Source organism: Felis catus, chromosome D3, assembly GCF_018350175.1.
Source record: "Felis catus isolate Fca126 chromosome D3, F.catus_Fca126_mat1.0, whole genome shotgun sequence".
Taxonomy (NCBI): domain Eukaryota; kingdom Metazoa; phylum Chordata; class Mammalia; order Carnivora; family Felidae; genus Felis; species Felis catus.
The window spans coordinates 28,837,187-28,861,978 of NC_058379.1; the positions used below are offsets into that span (position 1 = coordinate 28,837,187).

At 49.2% G+C, this 24,792-nt stretch overlaps 1 protein-coding gene across 5 annotated transcripts in view; it reads left to right on the forward strand.

Annotated features, from left to right (window-relative positions):
* Positions 1-24,792, forward strand: part of LOC101099909 (mediator of RNA polymerase II transcription subunit 15) — a 69,940-nt gene that overhangs the window by 34,501 nt on the left and 10,647 nt on the right. For 3 of the 5 annotated variants that reach the window (XM_045042173.1, XM_045042174.1, XM_045042177.1), the window contains 6 exons: positions 3,133-3,184; positions 4,927-4,956; positions 6,454-6,666; positions 15,428-15,675; positions 16,784-17,110; positions 18,190-18,315. In XM_045042173.1, coding sequence (XP_044898108.1) covers positions 3,133-3,184; positions 4,927-4,956; positions 6,454-6,666; positions 15,428-15,675; positions 16,784-17,110; positions 18,190-18,315 — 996 coding nt within the window. Of the gene's footprint in view, positions 1-2,173; positions 2,906-3,132; positions 3,185-4,926; positions 4,957-6,453; positions 6,667-15,427; positions 15,676-16,783; positions 17,111-18,189; positions 18,316-22,380; positions 22,506-24,792 lie in introns of those variants that run through there. The other 2 variants (XM_045042178.1, XM_045042176.1) reach the window with 2 other exon arrangements.

The following is a 24,792-nucleotide window of genomic DNA, read 5'->3' on the forward strand; positions in this document are numbered from 1 at the left end:
AACTCATATGTTTCAGTTTATTTTGAATTTTTAGGAATTGTACTTTTTCTTTTGGTTTAGTATTATCTTCAGTTTGATTTTTTTTTTTTAAATGTACATGCTTCCAATGTGAAATCATATAACAAGGTGTGAAGTCTCATTTCCAGCCCAATCCCTGATACCTCTGGGAGTAACTGTTAATCTTCGATTTTGGTTTATCCTTCTAACATTTCTTTTTGCAGATACAAGCATACGTATGTATTCAGATTCCCCATGTCTTATACAAAAGGTAGTGTATAGCGTGTAGTGTGTGGTATCTAGAATTTTATATGGAGCCTGTGTGTGTCCCTGCTCCTGCTGCTCCCTCCACATCCCTGTCGGGGAGACATCTTTTACCCTTGTCGTTTGGGCCTTCATGCTAGACTTGCATAGGTCAAGCTGGGGTTTGAACTGTATAAAGCTTTTCTCCCCACATTTCTATCTTCTCATTGGCAAACCGGACACCACACACCTGCCTCAGTAGGTGGTTGGAAGAATTAAAAGCATTGATATATGTAAAGGTTTAGAGCTGTGCCTGGCATCACGTAAATGCCAGGGTATTAGCTGTTACTGCCTTGGTCTGGTAATACCCAACCTCACGTGCAGCCCTGACACTTAGATTTTTGATGTTGAGCGGGACAGATCATAAAGACTGAGCGAATGCAAGGGACATCACACGCTCTTCAGCCCTTTCTCTGTAACAGTCCTGGAGAGGTGGGGTGCTTTGGAGCAGAAGGGAGTAGTAGAATCTGAGAATTCTCACACCGGGGAAGGTCAGTCAGCACCTATGACTTAGGAGCCATGGGAGTAAAATAGCCCACCCTGGGGAACGTGAGCGGTGCAGTTTCAGACCCCAGGGTCTACTGAGGGAGGAACACTGGCAGCAGATGTGCAGCGCTCCACTCCTAGTGGTTCCTGGGTGGCCTGGCTTTGCGAGAAATTTGGAGATGTATTTAACCTGCAAGAAAACCTCTTGGCAGCCGTGTGACTGCTTTCTGTGCCCATGTCTACTGTCAGGTGGCCAGATCTGCACCCCAGGCCTTCTCAGGCTGGTCTAGTCTGGTCCCCAGAGCCTCCACTCTACTCACTTGGCAGTGGGGTGGCCTTAGCCAGGAGCAGACCACTCTGGCCATCCAGCTCTGGGCCAGGGACTGCAGTAGGGCTTTGAGTACCCAATCCTGGTTCTGTATTCAAGGCTTTGGGGACATGCTCCTGAGCCCCATTTTTATTGTATCTTGTGTCTGAGTAAAGTATCTAGTTGCTTTTTCAACCTGCTTCCTCATTTTATCTTTTCTTTTTTAATACTTATTTTTGAGAGAAAGAGTGAGAGTGCATACAGGTGGGGGAGGGGCGGGGAGAGAGGGGAGACAGGATCTGAAGTGGGCTCTGTGTGGGCAGCTTCAGCACTGACGGCAACGAGCCCAAGGCAGGACTCGAACTCACAAACTGCGAGACTGTGACCAGAGCCAAAGTTGGACATTCAGCCGATTGAGCCACACAGTCACCCTTCGTTTTATCTTTTATGGAAATTGAGAAAACTCAGCAAGTTCTTTTAAGGTATCCCCAATTTAACAGATGGCCCAAGGCCCTAAAAAGATGTCAGACATTGACCTGGCAACCTCCCAATTTTTGTCCCCTTGTACTTGGCCGCCTTACTTCCTGAGCTTCCTTCGGGCCCGCCACCTCCTTGCTCCCTGCTCACCACACTGCTGTCCTTCAAGGACCGGGTGATCCATAGGCAGGAGTTCCCGGCTCTACCCTTTACCCTCAGCATATTGTCTTTCCTACTGGAAATTGGTGGGAGGAGTTGGAAATCGGGAATGTTGACAACACCCGCTAAATGTCCTTATGCTCCAGGAGAGGCTCACTGTCCCTCTCTTTGTACCTGCCCCCCTTTGCACGTTCTTATCCCAACTTTGCCTTTTCCCCAGGCCTTTTCCCCTCGTGTTTGCCTCTGCTGATTCCCCTGGCCAAAAAAGAGTGGTGGGGTGAGGTTTGGGGGTGAGTGAGGAGTAATGAAGATTTAGAAAGTGTGCTTATATTTTTTCATTCACCACTTTTCCCCAAAGGTGTTCTTAAGACAGTGGGTTTACTCTTGTGCCTGAGTTCACTGGCATGTGTTCCCAGGGTAGTACCTCCACAAGGTGCTGCGCGCAGCTGGGTTCTGGGTTGTGTGGGTGTCATCCCATCAGCCTGCTGTCTAGTGGCCTCTCTGTGTCACAGTGACTTAGGAGGGTCGTGCAAGCAGGATGGAGAATGAAGGCTTTGCCTTATTGGGGCTGCCTTGCCAGAGGAACGGGCATTTCAAGGAGGGGAAGGATGGTACAGCTTCGCTGAAATAAGAATTTAACTCAGACATTCCTTTGTTGACCACAGGACAAACTCACAGTAGTGATTTCCCCAAAACACCTGGGAGCGAGTGTACTTGGTCGCAAAGAGGTCAATCAGTAGAAGGCAGGCAGGCTCTGCTGTGCAGTTCCAGAAACCCGGCAGCTGGGAAAAAGCGGGCCCTTGGCAGTGGCCTTCACCTGCCACCCTTGAGTGGCACTGTGCCTTCTCCCTTGCCTGTGCAGTAAATTCAGATTAACACAGCTTCTCTGAAAAGTGCAGCCAGGGGCGCACAGCCAGATTTGCATGCAAGCACGTCAGCAGTGAAAGAGCAACAGGCCGGGTATTAAAAGCGAAAGTACTTGGATACAAATAGTGCAAAGACAAAAGCGGCCTGCCTATGTCGACTGCTGATGTGCCTTGTGACCTCAAGCTGGCCCCTCATCCCCTCTGGACTTGCCGTCCCCCCTGTGAGAGGAGCGGCGCCTGAGCTGGCTGGCCATCCTCTCCGTTGAGCCTTTGCAGCAGAGTGGAAGGAGCAGCGGTTTGACGCCTCTCGGTATCCCTCTTGGCTTTTTCTTTGTGCTTTTTGTTGGCCTGCCATAGCTGAGCATTGTCAGCTCTTCTCTGAGAGATGGATTCCAGAGGAGGCCGAGCCAGGCGAGCCGGCAGCCTTTCAGGAAGAACCCTCAACTCAGTGACACAGCAGTGCAGGGGGTGGGAAGGGGCGTCACATGACTTCACTTCTTCACCTGGGATTAAACTGCTTCCTGTTTTTGCTTTTAGGACGAATACCTTTCTCTCGTGGCCAGGCTTATTATCCATTTTCGAGACATTCGTAAGTAAAATTTTACATTTCTGGGTGGTTTTGATTGCCAGGAGAGGCTGGCCCTTTCCTGGGGTGGTGGGGGCTTTCTTGGCTGCAGTGCCTGAGGCAGAATGCCTGTGTAAAAAGCTCCTGCTTTCTGGGAAGTTCGACATTGCTTTGCATTTGATTCCGTCTCCCATCCTCTTCAGAGCTTCAACCTCAAAAATGCTGATTTTGGCATAATGGAAATGTTAGCCTCCAAGTGGTCTGGACTGCTATTTTTGCTTGTCCATTTAATCTTCTTTTTCAAAAGACTGTGGCTTTTGTCTCTAGGCAGTTCTTAAAGAAGCCAGGTTTACCCTGGAAAAGAAACTTCCTTCCCTAGGAGTTGGCTTTATTGGCCCATGGGGGTCTGACCCAAATGTGTGTTCCTGTCAGGCTGGAACTTCATAAGTCTTGCCTCTGGCTCCCTGCCCTGGTGAGGGTCGCCTGGTGCCTGCTGCCTTCCACCCACTCTGCTTCCCAGGGTCCTGCTAGGGTCCTGTCAGCCCAGCCTGGCATCAGCCATGGCTCTTTAAAAGTGTGTGTCCTTGCAGACTGGGCTCAGGGGTCTTGGTGGTCTTTTGTGTGTTATGCATAAGCATGGAGGACAGTTACTGTTCCTGGATGGTCACCGTATCTAAAGTCTCTAAAGGAAACCAGGCTGGTTCAGCGCTCTGAGGTTTCAGCCAGCAGCGCCTCCTACCTGCCTGCAGTTGTGTGACCACAGGAGATGGGCTCCTCTTGACACAGCTTGTCTTTGCAGCACACAGTTGGCACGTCTAGTGGCTTCTCTTCGTGCTTGTAGAGGTGGCTATGGTGTTAGTAATCTCAGAAAAAAGGAGATGTTGTGAACCCCAGAGCCCCTGTGTGGCCCATAGATTTTGCTTCTTTCCACACTTTTTCCCAGAATGGCCGGCCAGATGAACTTCACTTGATTCCACTTTCTTTGCTGTGTTTGGGAAGGCCCTATGTTGTTTAGAACAAGCTGTTGGAACCAGAAGCCTGGGGAATGAGCAGTCTGGATGAGATGCCTTGGTGTGTCCTGGCAAGCGGCTCTGCTTGTCGGGACTGGGCTGGCCTGGCCTGTTTGGGAGGCAGCCTGGCATAGCAGCACACAGCCCTGGGGCCAGGCGTGTCCCTGGCCCGCTCGCCGGCTCCTGCCTCACCCAGAGAGGGTAGCCCTGTTGTAGTGCTTGCCCCCTGGTGCTAGGGCCAGCTAGGTGGGGCTTTTAGCCAGCCTTGGCCAGACGCAGTTTCCTCATAGTAGAAAGTGGAGATGCTGCCTCCTCATCAGGGCAGGCTGAAAAAGGAGGTGTTGTGGAGGTCTGGTCACCATTCTGGGCCCATTGTGGATCCCTACAGTTCTTGTGTTTGTTGTTCAGGGCCCCAGCTGAGACCCTGATCCAGGGAAGGATGGAGGGCCAGAGTAGGCCCAGGGCAAGCTTCTACTGGGGGCGGGGGGGAGGGTGGAGGACAGTTCTCTGAGGCCCCAGGTTGACCATGGGCAGTTCTGTACCTTCTTCCCTCAGACCCCCTTGAGCGTTAGCTCTGCCTGGAGTGGATACAGACATGCACACACAAACACACGTGTGCTCTGAGGTATCTTATCTTCTGTTTAGTTTCAGCAAATGACCTCTGGGCAAATGCCTACAAAGCTGGCTTACTGTGGAAATATGTGGTTATGTAAAATTTTGTTTACTTTGTTTTTGTTTTTGTTTTCTTAAATACAGATAACAAAAAATCTCAAGCTTCCGTCAGTGGTAAGAGTTTTTCTGTTTGAATTAAAGTTTTATCCCAACCTTGGGTTTGGGGGAGCAAGAATGCAGTTGTGGATGCTGCGTGGGTCTGGGTTAAGCTGTTATGAGAGGAGAAAATTCACAGAAAGAACTCTGGTTGGCCGTGAGAACTTTGAGCCACGCCCGCCCCTCCTCCATGCTTCCTCTTCCTGGCAGACTGCAGTCAGATGAGACCTCCCCATCCCATGTCACTCAAATACTGTTTTTGTCCAGCAAAAAGATGTTTAAAAACTCACACAATAATAGACACATTATCTAAAATGTTGAGCTCTCTGGAAGAAAACTATTATGGTATATCTAGTATAATAATCGGTAGTATATTTTTTAGAGAATAGCTATGAATTCACTTCCTTAAGTTACAAAGTTTCATGGGAACTGTATTGCTTCAGCCCTGGTCTTGCTGACTGAGCTGCCGGTGAAGGGGTTTAGCGAATCCATGATGGCCGACGGAGCTCTGATCTGTCACAAAGGGAGCCAGCCTGGCATGCTATTTGTCTTACTGCAGGCAGTACAGCTGTAAATGCTGGGTGCCCATGCTTGCCTCAGCCAAGCTGGCTGCACCTGTCTGTGTGGGCCCTGTTTCCCTGCTAGGCTACCCCTCCTGGCATGTGCAGTGATTCTCAGCCACCCAGGGCTAGATGGGATGAAGACCGTGTGGCCAGGAGAATGTCTAAGTTCTTGGCATCAGAGCATAGGGTTCTTTAGCATTCAGTTCTGCGCAGGCTGACCTGGCTGGGGCATACCTGTCTGTAGGTAGTTGTTTGCTGTGAGTCTATATTGTTCTGACTAGAGCCCTGGGCTCCTTGTTCCAGGTCATAGCATTGCTCACTGAGCTGAGTCCCCTGCCTACTGGCAAGCATCACCGTGCCTGGTGGCACTCTGTGGATTCTTCCTGCACGCCTCCCTCACACCTTAGCTTGTTTTAGTGTGGTGTCCTGAGAACTCCTTAGTGGGGTTTCTGCACAGACTTAGTAGAGGTGGGCTTCTGGTGTGCAAGGAGACTTGTAATCTCCCTGGGAGAACATCTGTCTGTGCCCCCCCTCAGTTCTCTGGCCCCCAGGCTCGCTCTTACTGTGAAGAAGGGCCTGCTGTCCTTTGCTGTCTTTGGAGTTCCCAGCTGTGTCTCACCCAGCGTAGGGGTATACAGCCAGGAGGGGTGGGGACTGCTATATACCTTAAGGGGCTTGTTTATACCTCAACGATAGGACCCTGGCCCAAGCCAGGCTAGGGTTTGAGATGTGCTCCCTGTTCAAGAACAGTGACAGAGATACTGACATTTTGGCCCCTCCGCGGTTGGAGGCCTAGAGGCTCCCAGGACTCTGGCCTTTCACTGCTTGGGGCTTTGAGGGAGTTGTGCCTGGAGGTGGGAGGAAGTGTGTGCTCTGTGAGGCCTCATAACCTTCGGAGACTTGCGTTTCAGCAGGCACTTGGCTGAGACGCTGTGCCCTTGTGTTCCCACAGACCCTATGAATGCACTACAGAGCCTGACTGGTGGGCCTGCTGCGGGAGCAGCTGGAATCGGCATGCCTTCTCGGGGCCCAGGACAATCCCTGGGCGGGATGGGTGGCCTTGGCACCATGGGGCAGCCGATGCCCCTCTCAGGGCAGCCGCCCCCTGGCACCTCGGGGATGGCCCCCCACGGCATGGCTGTTGTGTCTACAGCAGCTCCACAGAGTGAGTACTGTGCTTCTCAGAGAATCTGCCACCTTCTTTGCAGGCAATGTACATTTTTATCCCTTTGCTTAGGATGGTATTGAGAAAAGCGTGGAGAAACTCCCCAAGTAGCTGTCTTTTTATCTTTGTTGTGTATGGAGAGAAAAAGTTCCAAAACTTTTTCAGACTATCAAAGGGGTTAAGTGACACTGAGGCCCTCCTCCTACCCCTGGGCAGGAGTGGAGGACTCAGAAGAGGTCGGGGTGGTCTGGGACTCTATCCGGGGGGATTGTGTTTTGTAGCTGAAATAGACACAGTTATGTCTCAGACTGTTCTCAGCCACAAAGTGGTACTTTCGGCACCCCACAACCCCCAGAAGACCTCCATCTCAAGAGCCATCCCTTCCAGTGTTGCCCTTGCCCTCCTTCCCTGAAGGATGTGCCTTGCCCTCCTGGCGCTTCTCTAAGAACACAGCCCCTTGTCCCCTCCATGCAGCTACTCCAGCTGGGAATGGGTGCGTAGCACGGGTCTCCCTCCTCTTTCCAGGGCCTGTCTTGTTGGATGTTTGATTTTCATAACCGGTAATTCAGTATGCAGAGTGTACTTCAGTACTGTAAAGTGCTTTGTTAATTTTTTCCTTTTTTATTTTTGAAATAGTCTAAGAATCATAGGAAGTTGCAGAATGACACAGAGAGTGCCTGTGTGCCCTTCACCCAGCTTCCCCAATGCTGACATCTTAGTACATTGTCAAAACCGAGAAATGAATCTTGGGACAATGCTGCTAACTCAGGTGGCCTTTTTTCTGACATCTCCAGTTTTTACATGCATTCTTGCCCGCGAGCTTACGTGCGTGTAGTTCTGTGAGACTTTATCATGTGTGATATCACTGCCAGGGTCAGCATGCAAGGCTGTTCCATCACCAGTAGCAAGCTGTTGTGTTATCTCTTAATAATCACACCCTTCCTCCAACTTCAAGCCCTGGCAACCGCTGATCTGTTCCCTATCTCTGTAGTTATGTCACTTCGCAAGTGTTACATCGATGGAATTGCACAATGTTTGACATTTTGAGACTGACTTTTTTCCCCTCAGCATAATGCCTTTGAGATTCTCCCAAGTTGCCTCAGTAAGTCGTTCCTGTTCACTGCTGAATTGTATTCCATGGACTGGGTGTACCACGGGTTGCTTATCCATTCACCCTTGAAGGGTGTTCAGGTTGTTTCCAGGTTTGGCTGTTGCAAATAAAGCTTCTGTGACCCTGATTCATGTACAGGTTGTGATGTGTCGATGTATTTTTCTCATGCATCACTCATAGTAACCCTCAAAGAAGGCAGTGTCCCTGCTTCTGCTTTGCCCACTAGAGCTGGGGTCGAGCCCAGGCTGCCTGACCCAAGCACCCCCATTCTTTGTTCAAGTTTCCTGTACGAGCATCACTTTGCTCTTCACAGATGCCACGTGGAGGCTCATTCTGCCCACTCTTGGACTGGAACCTTCCATCCCCAGACATCCCCTTCTTTCTTGGATCATTGTTCTGTTCCCCTTATTGACACCTTGCCATCTGACTCTTAGCTCTTTGCTTGATTCTTCTTCTCCAGCTTCCGTGTCCCCTCTTGTCTTGTCAGCATACCTGGTACGTACATGGGGCGGCTTATGGAAGGATTCTCAGGAGAAGTACTGGTTCTGACTCCTTTTTATGTTATAGAGTGGTTGATTTCTTTTTATCACAGCTTACATTTTATAATAAAAAATCATTTTTAAAGTGTAGGAGTTTAGAATGCTACCATTATTTGCCTTGCAGTTTCACTCCTAAGACTTTGTCAGTTCACTGGCAAAGTTTGGGTATCCTGCCCACACCCTCCCCAGTCTGACCTTGGCCCACATCCTGTTTTCAGCTTCAGAGGGACCTGGTCTTTCATGTGGGTTGATGTGATGTGAGTTCTCTACTTTCATGTCCTGCTGCTGCCTGTCAGCATCCCTCTCTCTCTGCCTTGGACCTCTTGTCTGCCTGGTCTACGCGAAATAGGTGTTGTGGCCCAATGGACATTTGTTAATTCCTTTCTCACAGTTTCTCCAAATGGCACTGTGTGGTTAAGGCAGCTTCAGGACAGGGCCTGGGTCAGAGATTTTGCAAGGATTCTCAAAGGATAGTCCAGAACACGCTGTGATAGTCTCCACGTGACCTGAATTAGTCATGGAAACAAACTGCTGACTGTAGGTGAGGCTGGGGGCTTGAGTACAGCATTAGAAGGGAGACAGACTTTTCACTCTGTACATTTTTGTTCCTCAGTGAATTTTATATCATATACCTGTAAAACCAGCTTTAAAAATGAGTCCTATTTCTGTCTGTTTGACAGACTGGATGCTGAGGAACCCTCGTCCTTCTGGACAACTAGATCCTAGATGCATTTTGGATTGTTGGGCCAGCAGAAGGTAGGGGAAGTTCTTTGCCCAGCCATGTCTTGGCCCACTGCAAGATTGGGGAAAGCAAGCCTCGCATCCCTCTGAGTAGTGGGATTTGTGCCAGAGCCCTTGGCATCCCTAGTTCCCCCAGGAGCAAGGGCAGATTGGAGAATGCTCCCAGTTTAGGCCTGTGGCAATTGCAGATCAAGCATTGAGCACCACAAATAAAGACCAGCAGGCCTGAAAGGAAGAAGAGATACTATGAGGAGGAACAGAAACAATAAACAGATGTGGAGATGCTCAGGGACCACACACATAATAATTGTTAACTATGGGCTTGGCCTGATTAAAGAAATAAAAGATGGAATTCCAAATGAACAAGCACTGGGATACCTGGTGGAGTGATGAGGCAGCTTTGAAAAGGAACCAAGTAGGGGTGCCTGGGTGGCTCAGTCGGTTAAGTGTCTGACTTGGGCTCAGGTCATGATTTTCTGGCTTGTGAGTTTGAGCCCTGGGTTGGGCTCTGTGCTGGCAGCTCAGAGCCTGGAGCCTGCTTTGGATTCGGTGTCTCCCTCTCTCTGCCTCTTCCCCGGCTCACACACACACACACACTCTCTCTCAAAAATAAATAAACATTAAAAAAATTTTTGAAAAGGAACCAAGTAGAACTTGTAGAAACAAAAGTAAAATTATTGAGGGGCGCCTGGGTGGCTCAGTTGGTTAGGCGCCTGACTTAGGCCCAGGTCATGATCTCGTGGTTCGTGAGTTCAAGCCCTGCATTGGAACCTGCTTCGGATTCTGTGTTTCCCTCTCTCTCTGCTCCTCCCCCACTCGCTCTCTGTATCTCTCTTTCTCTCAAAAATAAATAAAAACATTTTAAAAATTAAAAAATGAAATTATTGAAATGAGAAGGTAGAGATGAATGAATAGCAGGTTTTTTTTAAAGTTTGTGTGTGTGTATGTATGTATGTATTTATTTTGAGAGAGAGAGAGAGGGAGAGAGGGAGTGCACACATGTGCAGGGGAGGGATACAAAGAGAGAATCCCAAGCAGGCTCTGTTTTGTGTGGGGCTTGATCCCACGAACTGAACCATGAGATCATGACCTGAGCTGAAATCAAGAGTCAGATGCTTAACAGACTGAGCCACCCAGGTGCTCCTGAGCAGCAGATTAGATACAACTGAAGAAAGAATTTGTGAACTAGAGACAACATTTGAAGAAATTACCTAGAATATAGCCCAGAGAAGAGGAAATAAAAAATAGGAGGGTAATGGGGCGTCTGGGTGGCTCAGTTGGTTGAGTGTCTAACTTAAGCTCAATGCATGATCTCACAGTTCATAAGTTCGAGCCCCACATCAGGCTCACTGCTGTCAGTGCAGAGGTTGCTTTGGGTCCTCTGTGCCCCCCCTCTGCCCTTCCCCCCACTCACATGTACTTTCTCTCTCTCTCTCTCTCTCTCTCTCTCTCTCTCTCTCTCTCTCTCAAAAACGGATAAGCATTTATTTAAATAAAAGAAAGAGGGGTGCCGACTTCAGCTTAGGTCACGATCTCGTGGTCCGTGAGTTCGAGCCCCGCGTCGGGCTCTGGGCTGATGGCTCTGAGCCTGGAGCCTGTTTCCGATTCTGTGTCTCCCTCTCTCTCTGCCCCTCCCCCGTTCATGCTCTGTCTCTCTCTGTCTCAAAAATAAATAAACGTTAAAAAAAGGAAGGAAGGAAGGAAGGAGGGAGGGAGGGAGGGAGGAAAGAAGGAAGGAAGGAAGGAAGGAAGGAAGGAAGGAAGGAAGGAAGGAAGGAAGGAAGGAAGATAGGACGGTATGGGGCACCTGGGTTCCTCAGTCGGTTGAGCCTGACTTCAGCCACTTCAGATCCTCTGTCTCCTCTCTCTATCTTAAAAATAAATAAACATTTAAAAAGTACTAAGAAAATAGGAGGGTAAGAAATGCAGAGGATGAAATCAGAGTTTAACAACTAATAAAAGGACCAGATGGAGAGAGAACAGAAGCCAACCAGTATATGAGGAGAGATGGTAGCTGGAAAAGTCCTGCAGTCCTATGCAGGTTAAATAAGGCATCCATGCCTTAACCTGCTTGGGGAAAGCCACAAACACCATAGGCCAGAAGAGTATGTTAGAAATAGCCAGTTTCTAGAAAGGAGCAAGACGTAGACTCAGAGCACTTGGTGGTGGTGTCATGAAGAAAGTAGGAAGTTGTTAGAGCCCTGGGGATAGAGCTGCTGACCACAGTTGTATGCCAGCAAAACTCCCAATGACTGGGGGGGAAGCAGACATTTTAGATAAACAAAGCTCAAGAGACCTTCACTGAAAGGTTTTTTATTTGTTCACCATTTCCTCTTAACTCTCATACCATCTTTCTTGTGATGCCAGGTGTAAAATGGGAGAACAGACCTTTTTTTCATATAAGGTAGCAAGCGTGTGTGAATCTAAACCAGTGATTCTCATCCGTTTTGTACCCTGGAGGCTATTTGGCAATGTTTGGAGACATTTTGGATGTCACAACTGCGGGCACACTCCTACCATGTAGCATAGAGGCTACAAATGCTGTTAAACCTCTCGTGCGGAGGACAGCCCCCCACAACATAGAATTGTCTATCCCAAAATGTCGGGAGGAACAAGGTTGAGAATCCTTGGTGTAAACAAAAATCACCTCTCTAAAATAATAATGCTTCCAGCTAACTCCATACAGACTTGCTGCATTCCAAGCACTGTTTTGAGGGTTTTACCTAGAACAGATTTTTAATTCTTCATTCAGTGTAGGTACTATTATTGTCTCTTTTCCACAGCTAAGGAAACTGAGGCACAGAGCAGTGACAGAGTTGGTATTTGAGTCCAGGCAGTCCGGCTCAGAGGCTGTACCTCTAGTCATTATTCTGGCCTGCCTCCCCCTGCCCCCCTTTTTTAAAGTAGGCTTCACGTCCAGCATGGAGCCCAACACAGGGTTTAAACTCACAACCCTAAGATCAAGATCTGAGCTGAGATCCAGAGTCAAATGTTTAACTGACTAAGCCACCCAGGCACCCCTGTTCTGCTTCTTAATAGAAGTGTGCTGTGTGGGTGTAAAAAGATAAACAAGGACCATACTAAATGGAAGTCAGGAGGTGTATTGAGGATAAATACCAGGTCTATCAGTACCTGTGAAACCTACTTTTATTTTACTTTTGAGAAAGAGAGAGAAAGAGAGAGAGCGCGTGCGAGAGAGCGCTCACGAGTAGGGGAGAGGGGCAGAGGGAGAGAGAATTTTGTTTTGTTTTTGAGAGAGAGAAAGAGCTTGTGTGCATGCAGGGGAGGTGGGGAGGGAGAGAGAGGGAGAAAGAGAAAATCCCAAGCAGGGTTCTAAGGTTCTTGTATTTGGGAAAGAAGTTAAAAATATGGATAAATTTTAAGTTTGGAGTTAAGTATGGTAAGTTAAGTATGCCTGATGAAATTGCAAAAATAATTGCTTGAAAAAAAGGAAAAAGAGGGGCACCGTGGTGGCTCTGTTGGTTTAGCATCCAGCTCTTGATTTCAGCTCAGGTCATGATCTCGTAGTTCATGAGATCAAGCCCCACATCAGACTCTGTGCTGACAGCATGGAGCCTGCTTGGGATTCTCTCTCTCCCTCTCTCTATGCCTCTTCCCCACACTCTCTGTCTCAAAATAAATAAACTTTTTTTTTTTTAAGAAAAAAAAAGGAATTGCTGAAACAGTATACATAGTTTGTACATTCCAAACCAGTGGGAAAAAATTGAGTAAGAAAAAAGTAAAAATCCAAACAACATGTAAAATTCAGCTCCAACCATCCAACAAAAATATAATTCAGGGGCTGCCTGGCTGGCTCAGTTGGTGGAGCATGTGACTCTTAATCTTGGGGTTGTGGGTTCAAGCCCAGCGTTGGGTGCAGAGATTACTTAAAAATAAAATCTTTGAGGGGCGCCTGGGTGGCTCAGTCGTTTAAGCGGCCGACTTCGGCTCAGGTCATGATCTCGCGGTCCGTGAGTTCGAGCCCCGCGTTGGGCTCTGTGCTGACAGCTCAGAGCATGGAGCCTGTTTCAGATTCTGTGTCTCCCTCTCTCTGGCCCTCCCCCGTTCATGCTCTGTCTCTCTCTGTCTCAAAAATAAATAAACGTTAAAAAAAAAAATCTTTGAAAATGTATATATTTCAGAAAAGGAAAAAAACTTTGTCAGTTATACTTCAGTAAATCTGGAAAACAAAAATAGAGGGAAAGAAGCTTAAAAAAGGGAAGACAGACACAAATAAGTTGAGAAATACAAGTGATCACAATAAATGTGAATGGACAAAACTTTCCTGCTGAAAGATAGGAAATGTGAGATTGAATGTAAATGAAAGGCAGTGGTACAGCTGTAAGAATAAACCATAAAGCAAGCCTCACTCTACACTCCCACAGTATTGCTGGATATACATCAAAAAGAATTGGACATCTGTGGGGGCACCCGGCTAGCTCAGTCAGTGTAGCATGCAACTCTTGATCTCAGGGTCACGAGTTTGAGTCCCACCGTTGGACTGAGACATTACTTAAATACATCTTTAAAAAAAAAAAAGTTATAACAAAAAGATTAAAAAAATTGTATACCAGTAAAATGGCTAAAATAACACTCTGAAATGCTGGCAAGGATGAGAAGAAACTGGATCACTCATACATTGCTAGTGGGGATGTAAAATGATAAAGCTTCTTTAAAAGTTAAATGTACAGGGGTGCCTTAGGTGGCTCAGTCGGTTGAGCGTCTGACTCTTGGTTTCAGCTCAGGTCATGATCTCACAATTCGGGAGACCAAGCCCTGCGTCGGGCTCCATACTGGCAGGGTGGAGCCTGCTTGGGATTCTCTCTCCCTCACTCTCTGCCTCTCCCCCACTCTTTCTCTCAAAATAGGTAAATAAACTTAAAAAGATTAATTAAAAATTAAACATACAACTCTGCGGTCACGCTCTTGGGCATCTATCCCAGAGACGTGAAAACTTACCTTCCTGCAAAAACCTGTACACAAATGTACATGGTAGCAGTCACTCCCAAATGTCCTTTATGGTATGAATGGTTGAACAGAGATAGGTATACCATGGAATACGACTTGGCAGTAAAAAGGAAAGCAGTAATGATATTCGTTACATCCAGGATGATCTTCGGGGAATTATGTTGAATGAAAAAGCCAGTTATCCTGTGTAGCCCCCACTTACATAACATTTTTGAAGTGACAGAATATTAGAAATAGAGGACACCTTGGTGGTTGCCAGGGGTGCTGAAGGGGGTGGCATCACAAGGGATCCCTGTGGTGTTGGAACTGTTCAGTATCTTGACTTCGATGGTGACTGACTCTATCCTGGTGAGGAAATTGTGTAGAATTTAATGTGCACACCCACACAAATGAAAATGCATCCTGATTGTGTTATAATTTTCCAAAATGGTACCATCAGGGAAACTGGGCAAAGCATACAAAGGGTCTCTCTGGATTATTTCTATTTATTTATTTTTTAAATAACAACTTCATTGGGGTGCCTGGGTGGCTCAGTTGGTTAAGCATCCAACTTTGGCTTGGGTCATGAACTCACCTTTTGTAGTTCAAGCCCTGCATCGGGCTCTCTGCTTTTAGTGCAGAGCCTGCGTCAGATCCTCTGTCTTCTTTCTGCCACTACCCCGCCTGCACTGCACTGTCTCTCAAAAATAAACATTAAAAAAAAAAAAACTTCATTGATATATAATTCACATATTTATGGTTCACCCATCTAAAGTGCAATATTCAGTGATCTTTAAGTATATTCACAGAGTTGTGCAATCATCACCACAGTCCATTTTAGAACATTTTCATCTCCCTAAAAGAAACTGCACCACAGAAAATCTTGTAGATGTTTGTTCATATCAGCATGACTCATAACCACCAAAAGGCAGAAGCAATGCCTATCAGCTGGTGGATAAACAACATGTAGGAAATCCATACCATGGAATACTATTTGGCAATAAAAAGAAATGAAACACTCATGCAACATGGGTGAACCTTGTAAATATTACCCTCAACAAAAGAATCCAGTCACAAAAGATCACATACTGTGAGATTCCATTGATAAGAAATACCCAGAGTAGGCACCTCCATAGAGACAGAAAGTAGCTCAGTGGTTGCCAGAGGCTGGGCTTGTTGGCCCTTTTCTTTCCTCTATTATTGTACAGAAATTCCTAAGAAGGTCCGTAATCAACACAAATGCTGCCCGTCACATCTGTCTGTCTTTCCCAAATGGAGTGTTCAGCTCCAGCGGCTGTGGGCGCAGCGGGCTGTCTCCCCGCCCTCCCTGTCCGCAGAGCTGTGATAACAGCGGCCTCTGCTCTGGCCTCCCCCGCCCTGGCCTCCCCCGCGTGCCCCGCCTGATTCACCACTCTGCCTCCAGCCCAGCTGCAGCTCCAGCAGGTGGCGCTGCAGCAGCAGCAGCAGCAGTTCCAGCAGCAGCAGGTGGCGCTGCAGCAGCAGCAGCAGCAACAGCAGCAGCAGCAGCAGCAACAGCAACAGCAGCAGTTCCAGGCCCAGCAGAATGCCATGCAGCAGCAGTTCCAGGCGGTGGTACAGCAGCAGCAGCAGCAGCTCCAGCAGCAGCAGCAGCAACACCTGATTAAACTGCATCATCAAAACCAGCAGCAGGTACTAGGTGCCGGTGCTCAGCCTCTTCCCGTGGTCCTTGAGCCCTGGATGTGTGCCAGCCACAGTGCTGGGTGCGGGGGCCCAGAGGCAGCTGCAGATCCTTCTGATGCCTGGTGCCCGGGCTTCCTCCTCTGTCTGGGGGCTCCCCGCAGGGCCTGGAGCAGGGAGGAGGGATAGGCCCCAACTTGTCAGGAGGGTGCCAGGATCGCACAAGGAGGTCCTCTCTGTTGGGCTTGGCGTCTGGCCGCGGGCCTACTGCGTGCCGGGGGTGGAGGGCTAGATCTGTGGAGGCTTCTGGGTGCAAGCGATTCATGTAAGAGTTAACTGAAGCAAGAAGTGAGAAGAACACTCCACAATGCAGGAATGCCTGAGCCGTCCTGTGAGCGTGTTTCTTTTGAGTACTTGCATGCCTCCTGTTTTGTCTCTTGAGTGTTTTGGTGCCTGGACGCAGCTCTAATCGAGCTTCATTTCTCTGCAGGGGGGCGGGGGTGGCAGTGTCACATTAGAAGCCTTGCTTATAAAGAAACTGTTTTCTTCCTCCCGTTGTTGGCAGGCAGCATCTAGACGTATTAAGCATCTAACGTCAGGTCTGCTCTTGGTTGAGGGAGGGAAGGCCTGAGTGGATCTCTCCACTTTCCCACCCTCCCCAGGCCTTGGCTTGCTGCCTCCATTTCCCAGTGGCCACCCTCCTGGGTCTTGGAGGCCCCCTTCCCCGGAGCCAACTTTTCCCTCAGCCTCACTTTTTCTCCTCATCCTGAAAAGCATACACTGGCCATCTTCCCAAGGCTTGTACAGTTTCCCACTCTAGTGACCAGACAAGCATCACTGGAGAGGCCTCAGGGATTTGCAGCCACCCGAGCATTTATCCCAGCTTCGATGGGGCCACACCTCTGTTACCCTTCCTAAACCCTCTGGATACTTCCCTTGAACCTTCGTTCTCTTAGGCTCAGGTGCAGCTGGTGTCTGGTGACCAGGGCACAGGCACACACTTGGGTGTGTCCTCGGTGTCCTGTGAGAGCAGCCCAGGCAGGCTTCCTGGGGGCAAGGCTGACACAGGGCCCAGAGGCAGATGGGATAACCGACCGAGTACTGCTTATTCTGCCCATAGATACAGCAGCAGCAGCAGCTACAGCGGATGGCACAGCTGCAGCTGCAGCAGCAGCAACAGCAGCAGCAGCAGCAAGCTTTGCAGGCCCAGCCGCCACTACAGCAGCCACCGATGCAGCAGCCCCAGCCTCCCCCTTCCCAGACCCTGCCCCAGCAGCTGCAGCCGATGCACCACCCACAGCACCACCAGCCGCCACAGCCCCAGCAGCCACCAGTTGCTCAGAACCAGCCATCGCAGCTCCAGGCACAGTCACAGACCCAGCCTTTGGTGTCACAGGCTCCGGCCCTCCCTGGACAGATGCTGTATGCCCAGCCACAGCTGAAACTTGTGAGTACCTGTGGCCTTTGGTGGGCATGTGGCCGGCAGCTGTTTCTGGGGCTTCTTTGGACATAGGTGGGGAAGGCCCCATGCTGGCTCCCGCATCCAGCTTGGCAAGGGGGAAGTGCATTCCAAGAGCTGCTGTACCCTGCACGGAGGCATTGCCTCTGCTGGGCGAGAGTTTTCTTCCAAGTAGCATGGCTGATTTCACAGTGGCCATGGCATTCTAAGACTGGGTGATCAGGTGGACAGCAGCACGCATATTCTCACTGTGCGAGAGGGTGTGTGGCCTCATTGAGCATTCACTGTGGGTTTGCTAACTGCTTAGAATTACGTTTTGAGCGAAGATCCCTGTCATTACCAGATTTTTGAGGAAGGGGATTAATAAGAAATCATGTAATTGTCAGTCTTATTGTGCATCTCTGTACAAAGCATATCTAGTTGGTGACATTGACATGGAGGACACAGTATTATCATCAAGTCAGGCGGAGCTGTGTCAAGGGGCCATATTTATAGTTTTTTTTTTTTTTTGCTTACTCGTTTTCATGGCCTTTTCTGTTTTTCACTTATTGAGTGGAAAGGGATGGGCCATGTTGAACTGAGTGGCGGGCAGATAGGAGACCCACAGGGCCAAGCTGGAAGCTGGGGAGGATCTTAAAGAACAAAGTATGGTCACACTTGTCACCTGGGGACTAGCCCCTGGTTTCATAGGTGGGGCTCTTGTAGACCATCAGCATGCTTGGCCCAGAAGTCAAGCAGGCTGGGCTGTGCACTTGGCCTTGGGAGTCATCGCTTTGTTTGCAGCAGTAAATGGTAGTGGTGGCTGTATGGTGACATCCCAGTCGGAGGGCCATGCTTCTCATAGTCAGAGGAGGTGGGGCTTGGCTCAGAGCCAGACTGGTGTGGGACATTTCTAATCAGCTATGGGATAAGGTAAAGCCAGTGAGGTGATACCACAGCCAGTGAAGTCGTGACAATCCCATCCCTTCTCATGATAAGCTGCAAGATTCAAAGCTCCCACCAATGTAGTAGGTGCTCCACCACGTGCCCCGGATGGCTCCAAATCGCATTCTTCCTTCCTCCCTCAGGTCCGTGCTCCAATGGTGGTGCAGCAGCCGCAGGTGCAACAGGTGCAGCAGGTGCAGCCCCAGGTGCAGCAGCAGACAGCGGTGCCAACAGCTCAGGCTTCCCAGATAGTGGGTTCCGGAGTGCAGGTGAGGGCTTTTGGAACCCAGGTGAGGGCCTTTGGGGCCAGGGGCTTCTGTAGGCACTGGCAGGTGCATGTCCACCTGTGCATGGAGCTGGATTTCAGGCACTCTACAGTGAGGGTCCTGGTTGTTTGGATCATGGGCAGTCTAGGAGCCAGCCCCACAGGGTCTTCAAGGTGGCCAGCCTGGCTTGGTGTTACCGGATTCCCCCCACCTCTCTTCAGACACCCTTCCCTCCTCCTCTGAGAACACACGCTGGAGAGGGTAGCATTGTGGCCTCAACCTCTCCTCAGCTTGGAGTGCAGGGCTGGTGGCAGGTGTGCACTAGCATTCTGGACGCGGAAGAGCACAAGTATGGTGGCGCCTGGCTCTAGTGGACTGCGTGGGCTTGTGTTGCAGCCCCTTGCCCAGCACTTTCCCAGTGCTTGCCCCCTGCGCTGAGAAGTGTAGCTGAGGTCCTTTATGCCCACGCTCCGTGTTTTGGATGTTGATGGGATGGAGTAGGGCTTGCCCAGCCCTTCCTGGTAGAGGCCAGATTCTTAATGGTGTTTGGGGTTGGAGATTGGGCCTCATGATTTTCCACAGATCCCCCACCCTGCTGGTGCCAGGGAGATGAGGCATCTAGTCTGGGGCTTTGGTTCTGTCTCCACCTGGCAGTGGGAACACTGGCTCAGAAGAGAGTATTGGCTTTAGATAGAACAGACCTGCTAGGTGAAGTGCCACCTGCCCAGGTGCTGCCCTGAACTGGGGTGCCACGCCGCTGCCCCTGCTGTGCTCCTATCCTGCTCATTACCAGCAAGTCAGCCAAGCTCCCTGTCAGGTGCACAGCACCACATGTTGAGCACTTCTGGGATGCTGCGTGTTCTGTCAGTGTCTGATGACATCTCACTGTGAGGGAGGCTCAAACTGGGTCCTGTCTGGTCTCAGCCATGTTGCTCCAGTCTATGGGAAGCTGCCTGAGAAGTGTGCGAGTGGAGGGACCTGAGGTGTTTGCACGGAGCTAAGACCTAAAACAGATGTGTTCTCTGCACTCAATACCCTGCACTGAGCCCGTGGATAGGGCTGTTCTTCTGCTGGTTACTCTCCTCTCTGCTTCTGCTTGGGGGGGGACCCAGCCCAGCCAGCGTGGGAGCTTGACTGTGGGCTCAGTCACCCATAGAGTAACCTTGATACTTAACTTTCTTTCCCCCTCATTGGAGTGCAGAGAGCTGCTAAGGCACAACTAAAGTAGGCCCAGGACTCTTCTTTTTCAGTGGGGACACTGGGAAGATTGTGACACTGATAGCTGGGGAGGAGGAAGGGGTCATTGCTTGAGTGTTTATGGGTGGGTTTGCTTTTATGAGGCACGTGCCTTCAAATTTATCAGGAGTGGTGTCCACCTCCCTCCCACGCATCACAGATCAGATCTTCCCCACTTGCTCTCTCTCTCTCTCTCTCTCTCTCTCAAAAAAAAAAAAAAAAAAATCCTCAGTTAATGTTATTTTATGCTGTGTGATGTATATGTGTACGTACATACATGAATGCTTATTATAAACATATCCTGCTGTCCTTAATTGCCATCTTGTTTTTGGACCTTGAGATTATTTCCAGTTTTTTGCCTTTACTGATAATGTGTGTCCTGATGTGTGGTTCTGTGAAACAAGTGCTGGCTTTGGGAGCCTGAGCACACAGTCCTCCATTCCTGTCTCTTAAGTCCGCCCTCTCAGAGCAGAAAAGAGATGTCCTGTGGCGCTCGCCAGTGCTGTGGCCCTGATGGATGGCTGAGACTCTTTACTTGGGGCGAAGTGTGGTAGTTGGTGTTTCAGGAAAATTGGTAAGCCCTGAGCCTTCTACATCAGGTTTGGTTTTTTCTGACATTACTTGTGTAAATGAAAGGTGATGTCATTGTCACCCATAGTGGGATTTATTAACTTCCCTTTCTCCCCTAACCTTTTTCTGTGACTGTACATAAATCCAGAACAGAATGTGTCTCCCACTTCTAAAAATCCCTAGGCTTTTGTCTTTTAACCTTGTGTTTTTATTTTATTTATTTTTTTAATGTTTTTATTTACTTTTTAATTTTTTTTTTTCAGATTTTTTTAAATGTTAATTTATTTTTGAGAGAGAGAGAGAGAGAGAGAGACAGCACACGAGCAGGGGAGGGGCAAAGAAAGAGGGAGACACAGAATCCGAAGCAGGCCCCAGGCTCTGAACTGTCAGCCCAGAGCCTGAGGCGAGTCTTGAACTCAGGAACCACGAGATCATGACCTGAACCAAAGTCGGAAGCTTAACTGACTGAGCCACCCAGGCACCCCAGTATACACAAATTTAACTACAGTTCTCAGGTTGCAAAGAATTGTCCTCAAAGGCACACTTCCTGGATGTGCGTGCATGTAACCCTGCTGCTGTACAATGATCTCACACTGAGCCTTATTGAACTGCTTGCACCTGTCTCCTCTTTCCAGGCCCTACTGCCCAGTGACCCTGGAGGGGAGCAGGCCTATAGTTTGCGTGGAGTTTGAATTCCTTTCTGGGTAGATATGTGTCAGGAGATAATGAATGTACTTGCTCACAGGAATGGGAGGAGTTGCTGGTAAACACTTCCAATGTGTTTTCCACTGGGATTTGTGGTTAAAAGAAAACGAACTTTCCCTCTCAGGAGTTCTCAGTCACAAGAAAAACAGTAGCAGATTAGATTTAAGCTTTTAATTCCTTATCACTTGTTTCTTCCTGAAAAAAAGTTTCCACCTCTCTCGTACCACCGGACTTCTCAAGGCCTTTCTTCCTCTTCCCTCACCCTGTGAGTGCACGCACACCTGCCAGTGTCCCACTTTGTGTCTGATGGACTGGTGGGCTCTTTGGGACTCTGTCCAAGTTTTGGCAGACTCTGGGAGAGTGGCTTCCTGGCCTCCTACCCTGGTGAGTTCTTTGTCATATGGCTGTAGGAGCATCTGCCCCCTAGCCCAGCAGGTTCGTATCTGCCACTGCTTGGGTCATGCCTGCTGCATGGTGACCAGTGGGTGTGAGTGTGGGACACACATGTGATGCCAGAGGCGTCTTGGAAAAGCAGACCTTCCTCCAGCTTCAGAGCCCCGTCCCTGGCATACCTGTCGTAGGGATTGAATGGCTGGCCATCCATGCTGCCCTGATCTCAGGGACCAGCTCACAAGCCTGCAGAAGAGGTTTTGGTTGTTCATGGATCAGTTCTGCTACCTTTCTGAATGTGGTCGTGTTGTTTTAGTTTGGTTTCATCTTAACACTTGTGAGTGCATACAGGCTCTGCTCTCCAGGGACCAAGAGCGAGGGTGGCCAGGACTCAGGAGAACACCGGGTTCCCATCGGCACGAGCCGGGCCCAGATCCACAGCAGTTCTCAGCCTGCCTTCTTTATGCTTCCAGAAGTATATGTGAATGAGGAGAGCAGTCCCAGAGCATGCTGGAAGCTCTGGAGTCTGCAGTCATCTTGTATGTTTAGGACAGACCTGACCTGCATCACTGTAGAGGTGTATCCGAGAGTTGTGGAGTGCCAGGCTTCCCTTGCCCACCTTGCTGTGAGTGTAGTTACAGAAGGAAACCAGTTCCCAGAAGCTGCCCAGAGGCTTGAGGAGAGGAGGGTGATTTGCGCTTAGGCCTTCAGAGGCATTGTGATCAGGCAACATGCTCCTAAGAAGGAAAGGTGCTGTGAGCTGGCTTATATGGACTCTTCTGTTTTAATGACAGTTGACTTCTCCTCATAGCAATTTTGCTGGAGTGTCCCCTTCAAAGTCTGTCCCTGAAACCTGGTCTCCCAGAACCACCACCCTGTCCAAGAGGTCTGGCCTTGAGGGCTCTGCAGGCCCATCAGCAGATCAAAAGTTGTTGAAGGGAGTATGGCCAACAAGACAGAGAGGTGTGGAGGCAGCATTCATGGAGGTTCCCTGGATTTGCGATGCCAACACAGGCCTCCATGCTGTGAGCTTGAACACGTAGGCCAGGCTGCCCTCAACCCCCACAGCCCAGTGGGCACTCCTGTCTCAGGCTGCACGCCCCTTTCCACCCACCCATGCACTGTGTTTGTTGCAATCACCTTGTCTGTTATCCCTCTGACCTCAAGATGATCACTGCAGCCTTGGCCCAAGGTGTGAGGGAAGTAAGAGCCCAGTTCCCGTTCACCACCACCACCTCAGCTGCCGTCCATTCAAGTTCTACCACTTTGGGTGGACAGCCCTCTCAGCACAGGTATTTATGGGGCAGTGCCCAGGGCCCCCGGAAAGCTCAGGGCCCTGTGAGTACCTTTGTGAGGCACATTGTAATCGTCAGTGACTTCCTTTGCTGTGGTCCTGGAAGTGCCTAACCAAGCTCACATGAACCAAGCCCAGCTTCTGTTTCTTGAGGGCATAGGAGTAAACACCTGTGTTTATTTGCATTTCAATACTTTGGGTAGCTCTGGTATTTTCATTTGGTGGAGAAGATGGGAGCTAATTTTCTTACGTTAAAGTTTAAGGCTTTAGGGGTGCCCTGCTGGCTCAGTGGAGCATGTGACTCTTGATCTCAGGATCGTGAATTCGAGCCCCACATTGGGGATAGAGTTTACTTAACAAAAAAGAAATGAAGAAATTTAGTGTTTTAGATAGTTATGGTAGTGCCTCTTTTTGTGGTAACATAAAACTGAAGCTAAGCAGATAGTTTTGTTTTCTTGAGCTGTGCGGATAGTCACCAGCCATATGTATGTATTTACATTTAAACTAATAAAAATTACATTAAAGTAAAACTTTACATTTACATAAGTAAATGTACATAAAGTAAAAATTTGCATAAAGTAAAAATTACATTAAAGTAAAACTCCAGTTCCTTAAGTTGAAATTCAGTTACATATCAAGTGCCTGGTGGCACCATGGGGAAGCCGGTGGCTATTATACTGGACAGCACAGATTGTAGATCAAGTCAAGCTTGTGGAAAGTTCTGTAGGACTGTGCTGTTCTAGAATTTCCTGTGTGGAGTGTAGAATTTACTACACACATTCCTTTCTAGGTATATAAAGACTTCTGTGTACATCACACGTTTTCAGAGATATGAATTCCTGGCTCTCCATTACTGTATGACATCTGGAATTCTTCCATGGTGTATTTGTTTGTTTAACAAATTGTCGCGATGTGCATTCCGTGGGCCAGGCCCTGTTCTGAGATTCTGAGAATAAAATGGCAAGGAGGTTCCCTCATCTTACGGGCTTTCCATTTTAGTGGGTTTGCTGTGAAAACTTCAGACTTGCCAAAACTGTAAGATTCCGTTTCTATCGTAAAGCAGATAGATGCATCTCTAATCCTAGCAGACAATCCTGCCCTTCCCTGATGGCGCGTGTGCAGACACTGCCATTGCTGCAAGTGAGGGAGGTAGTCTGTGCAGGGCACTGCCATCGTCTGTCTGACCCTAGGCCCTGTACCATACTGCCACATGCCACAGAAACAATGGCACGAGCTTTCCTGAGACCATGGCCTTGCCATTTGGCAGCATGGTCTATCGTCGCTCTTCCTGCCTCCTGACCCCTATGAGTCACCCCAGGTGTGCCAGTAGCAATTGCTCATTGACGAGTGTGAGTTCTTTGGCATCGGCCTCCCATTTGGTAGTTGTTGCATAACAGGAGGCAGAAGTAGCTGGAATCTGCTGGTAAAAAGGCCTTATGACAGAGCTTGCTAGAGGAACAGAAGTTGTGGGGCAGGAAAGTAGGCCTGTAACCTAGGTGGCACGGAGGGCTGGGCAGGGCAGAGCCCGGGCACAGCTCCTCGCGACCCAACGCTGCATAGGGTCCTCCACATGACTCTTGGCTCGGGGCTCCATCCCTTGGAGCATCAGGCACCTGCAGCCCCCAAGCCCTAGTACCTGCCCACATGCCACTATTGAGTGTCTCCCATCCTGGGTCCTTTGATTCTCAGCTCTTTGACCTAGAGCTGCTTGTTTTCCTTTCCCGCAGCCTCTCAGTCTCCATTGGGTTGACAGGTTGGGTTGTTGGGTGTGGGGAAATGACCTTGGCATCAACATGCAGGGCTGACTTTTGTAAGACCAATAAAATCCCTAACATTTTGAGTATGTGGTATATGCCAGGCCTTGAATTACTTCTGTGTATGGACTTGTTCGTTCTCACTGCAGTGGGTCTCAGTTCACGCATTTAGAAGAAGTCCTTGTAGTCACCCCTTCAGCAGTGGTAGGTGTCCACTTCTGTCTGGCCCTCTAACAGTGCTTGAAGCTGGAGGAGCCACTGCCACCTGCAAACCAGACCCAAGACGCTCAAATTAAATTCTCAGCCCAGGCTCCACATCCTTCCCTCTTCCCACCCTGGCCTCTCAGCAGGGTCCTGGCTTGCAGGCTCAAACCCACTCACCCAGCCTCCTTCTTCCACCCCCGCAACAGTGGCAGACACACCGTGGGCATTTGGCCTGCCACAGACCTGGCTCCAGAATCGGTGTGCAGCTGTTTTTGTGTCTGTGCCCTCCCAATCTAGTCCCTCCTGAGAAAAGCTAGTTTATTCCAG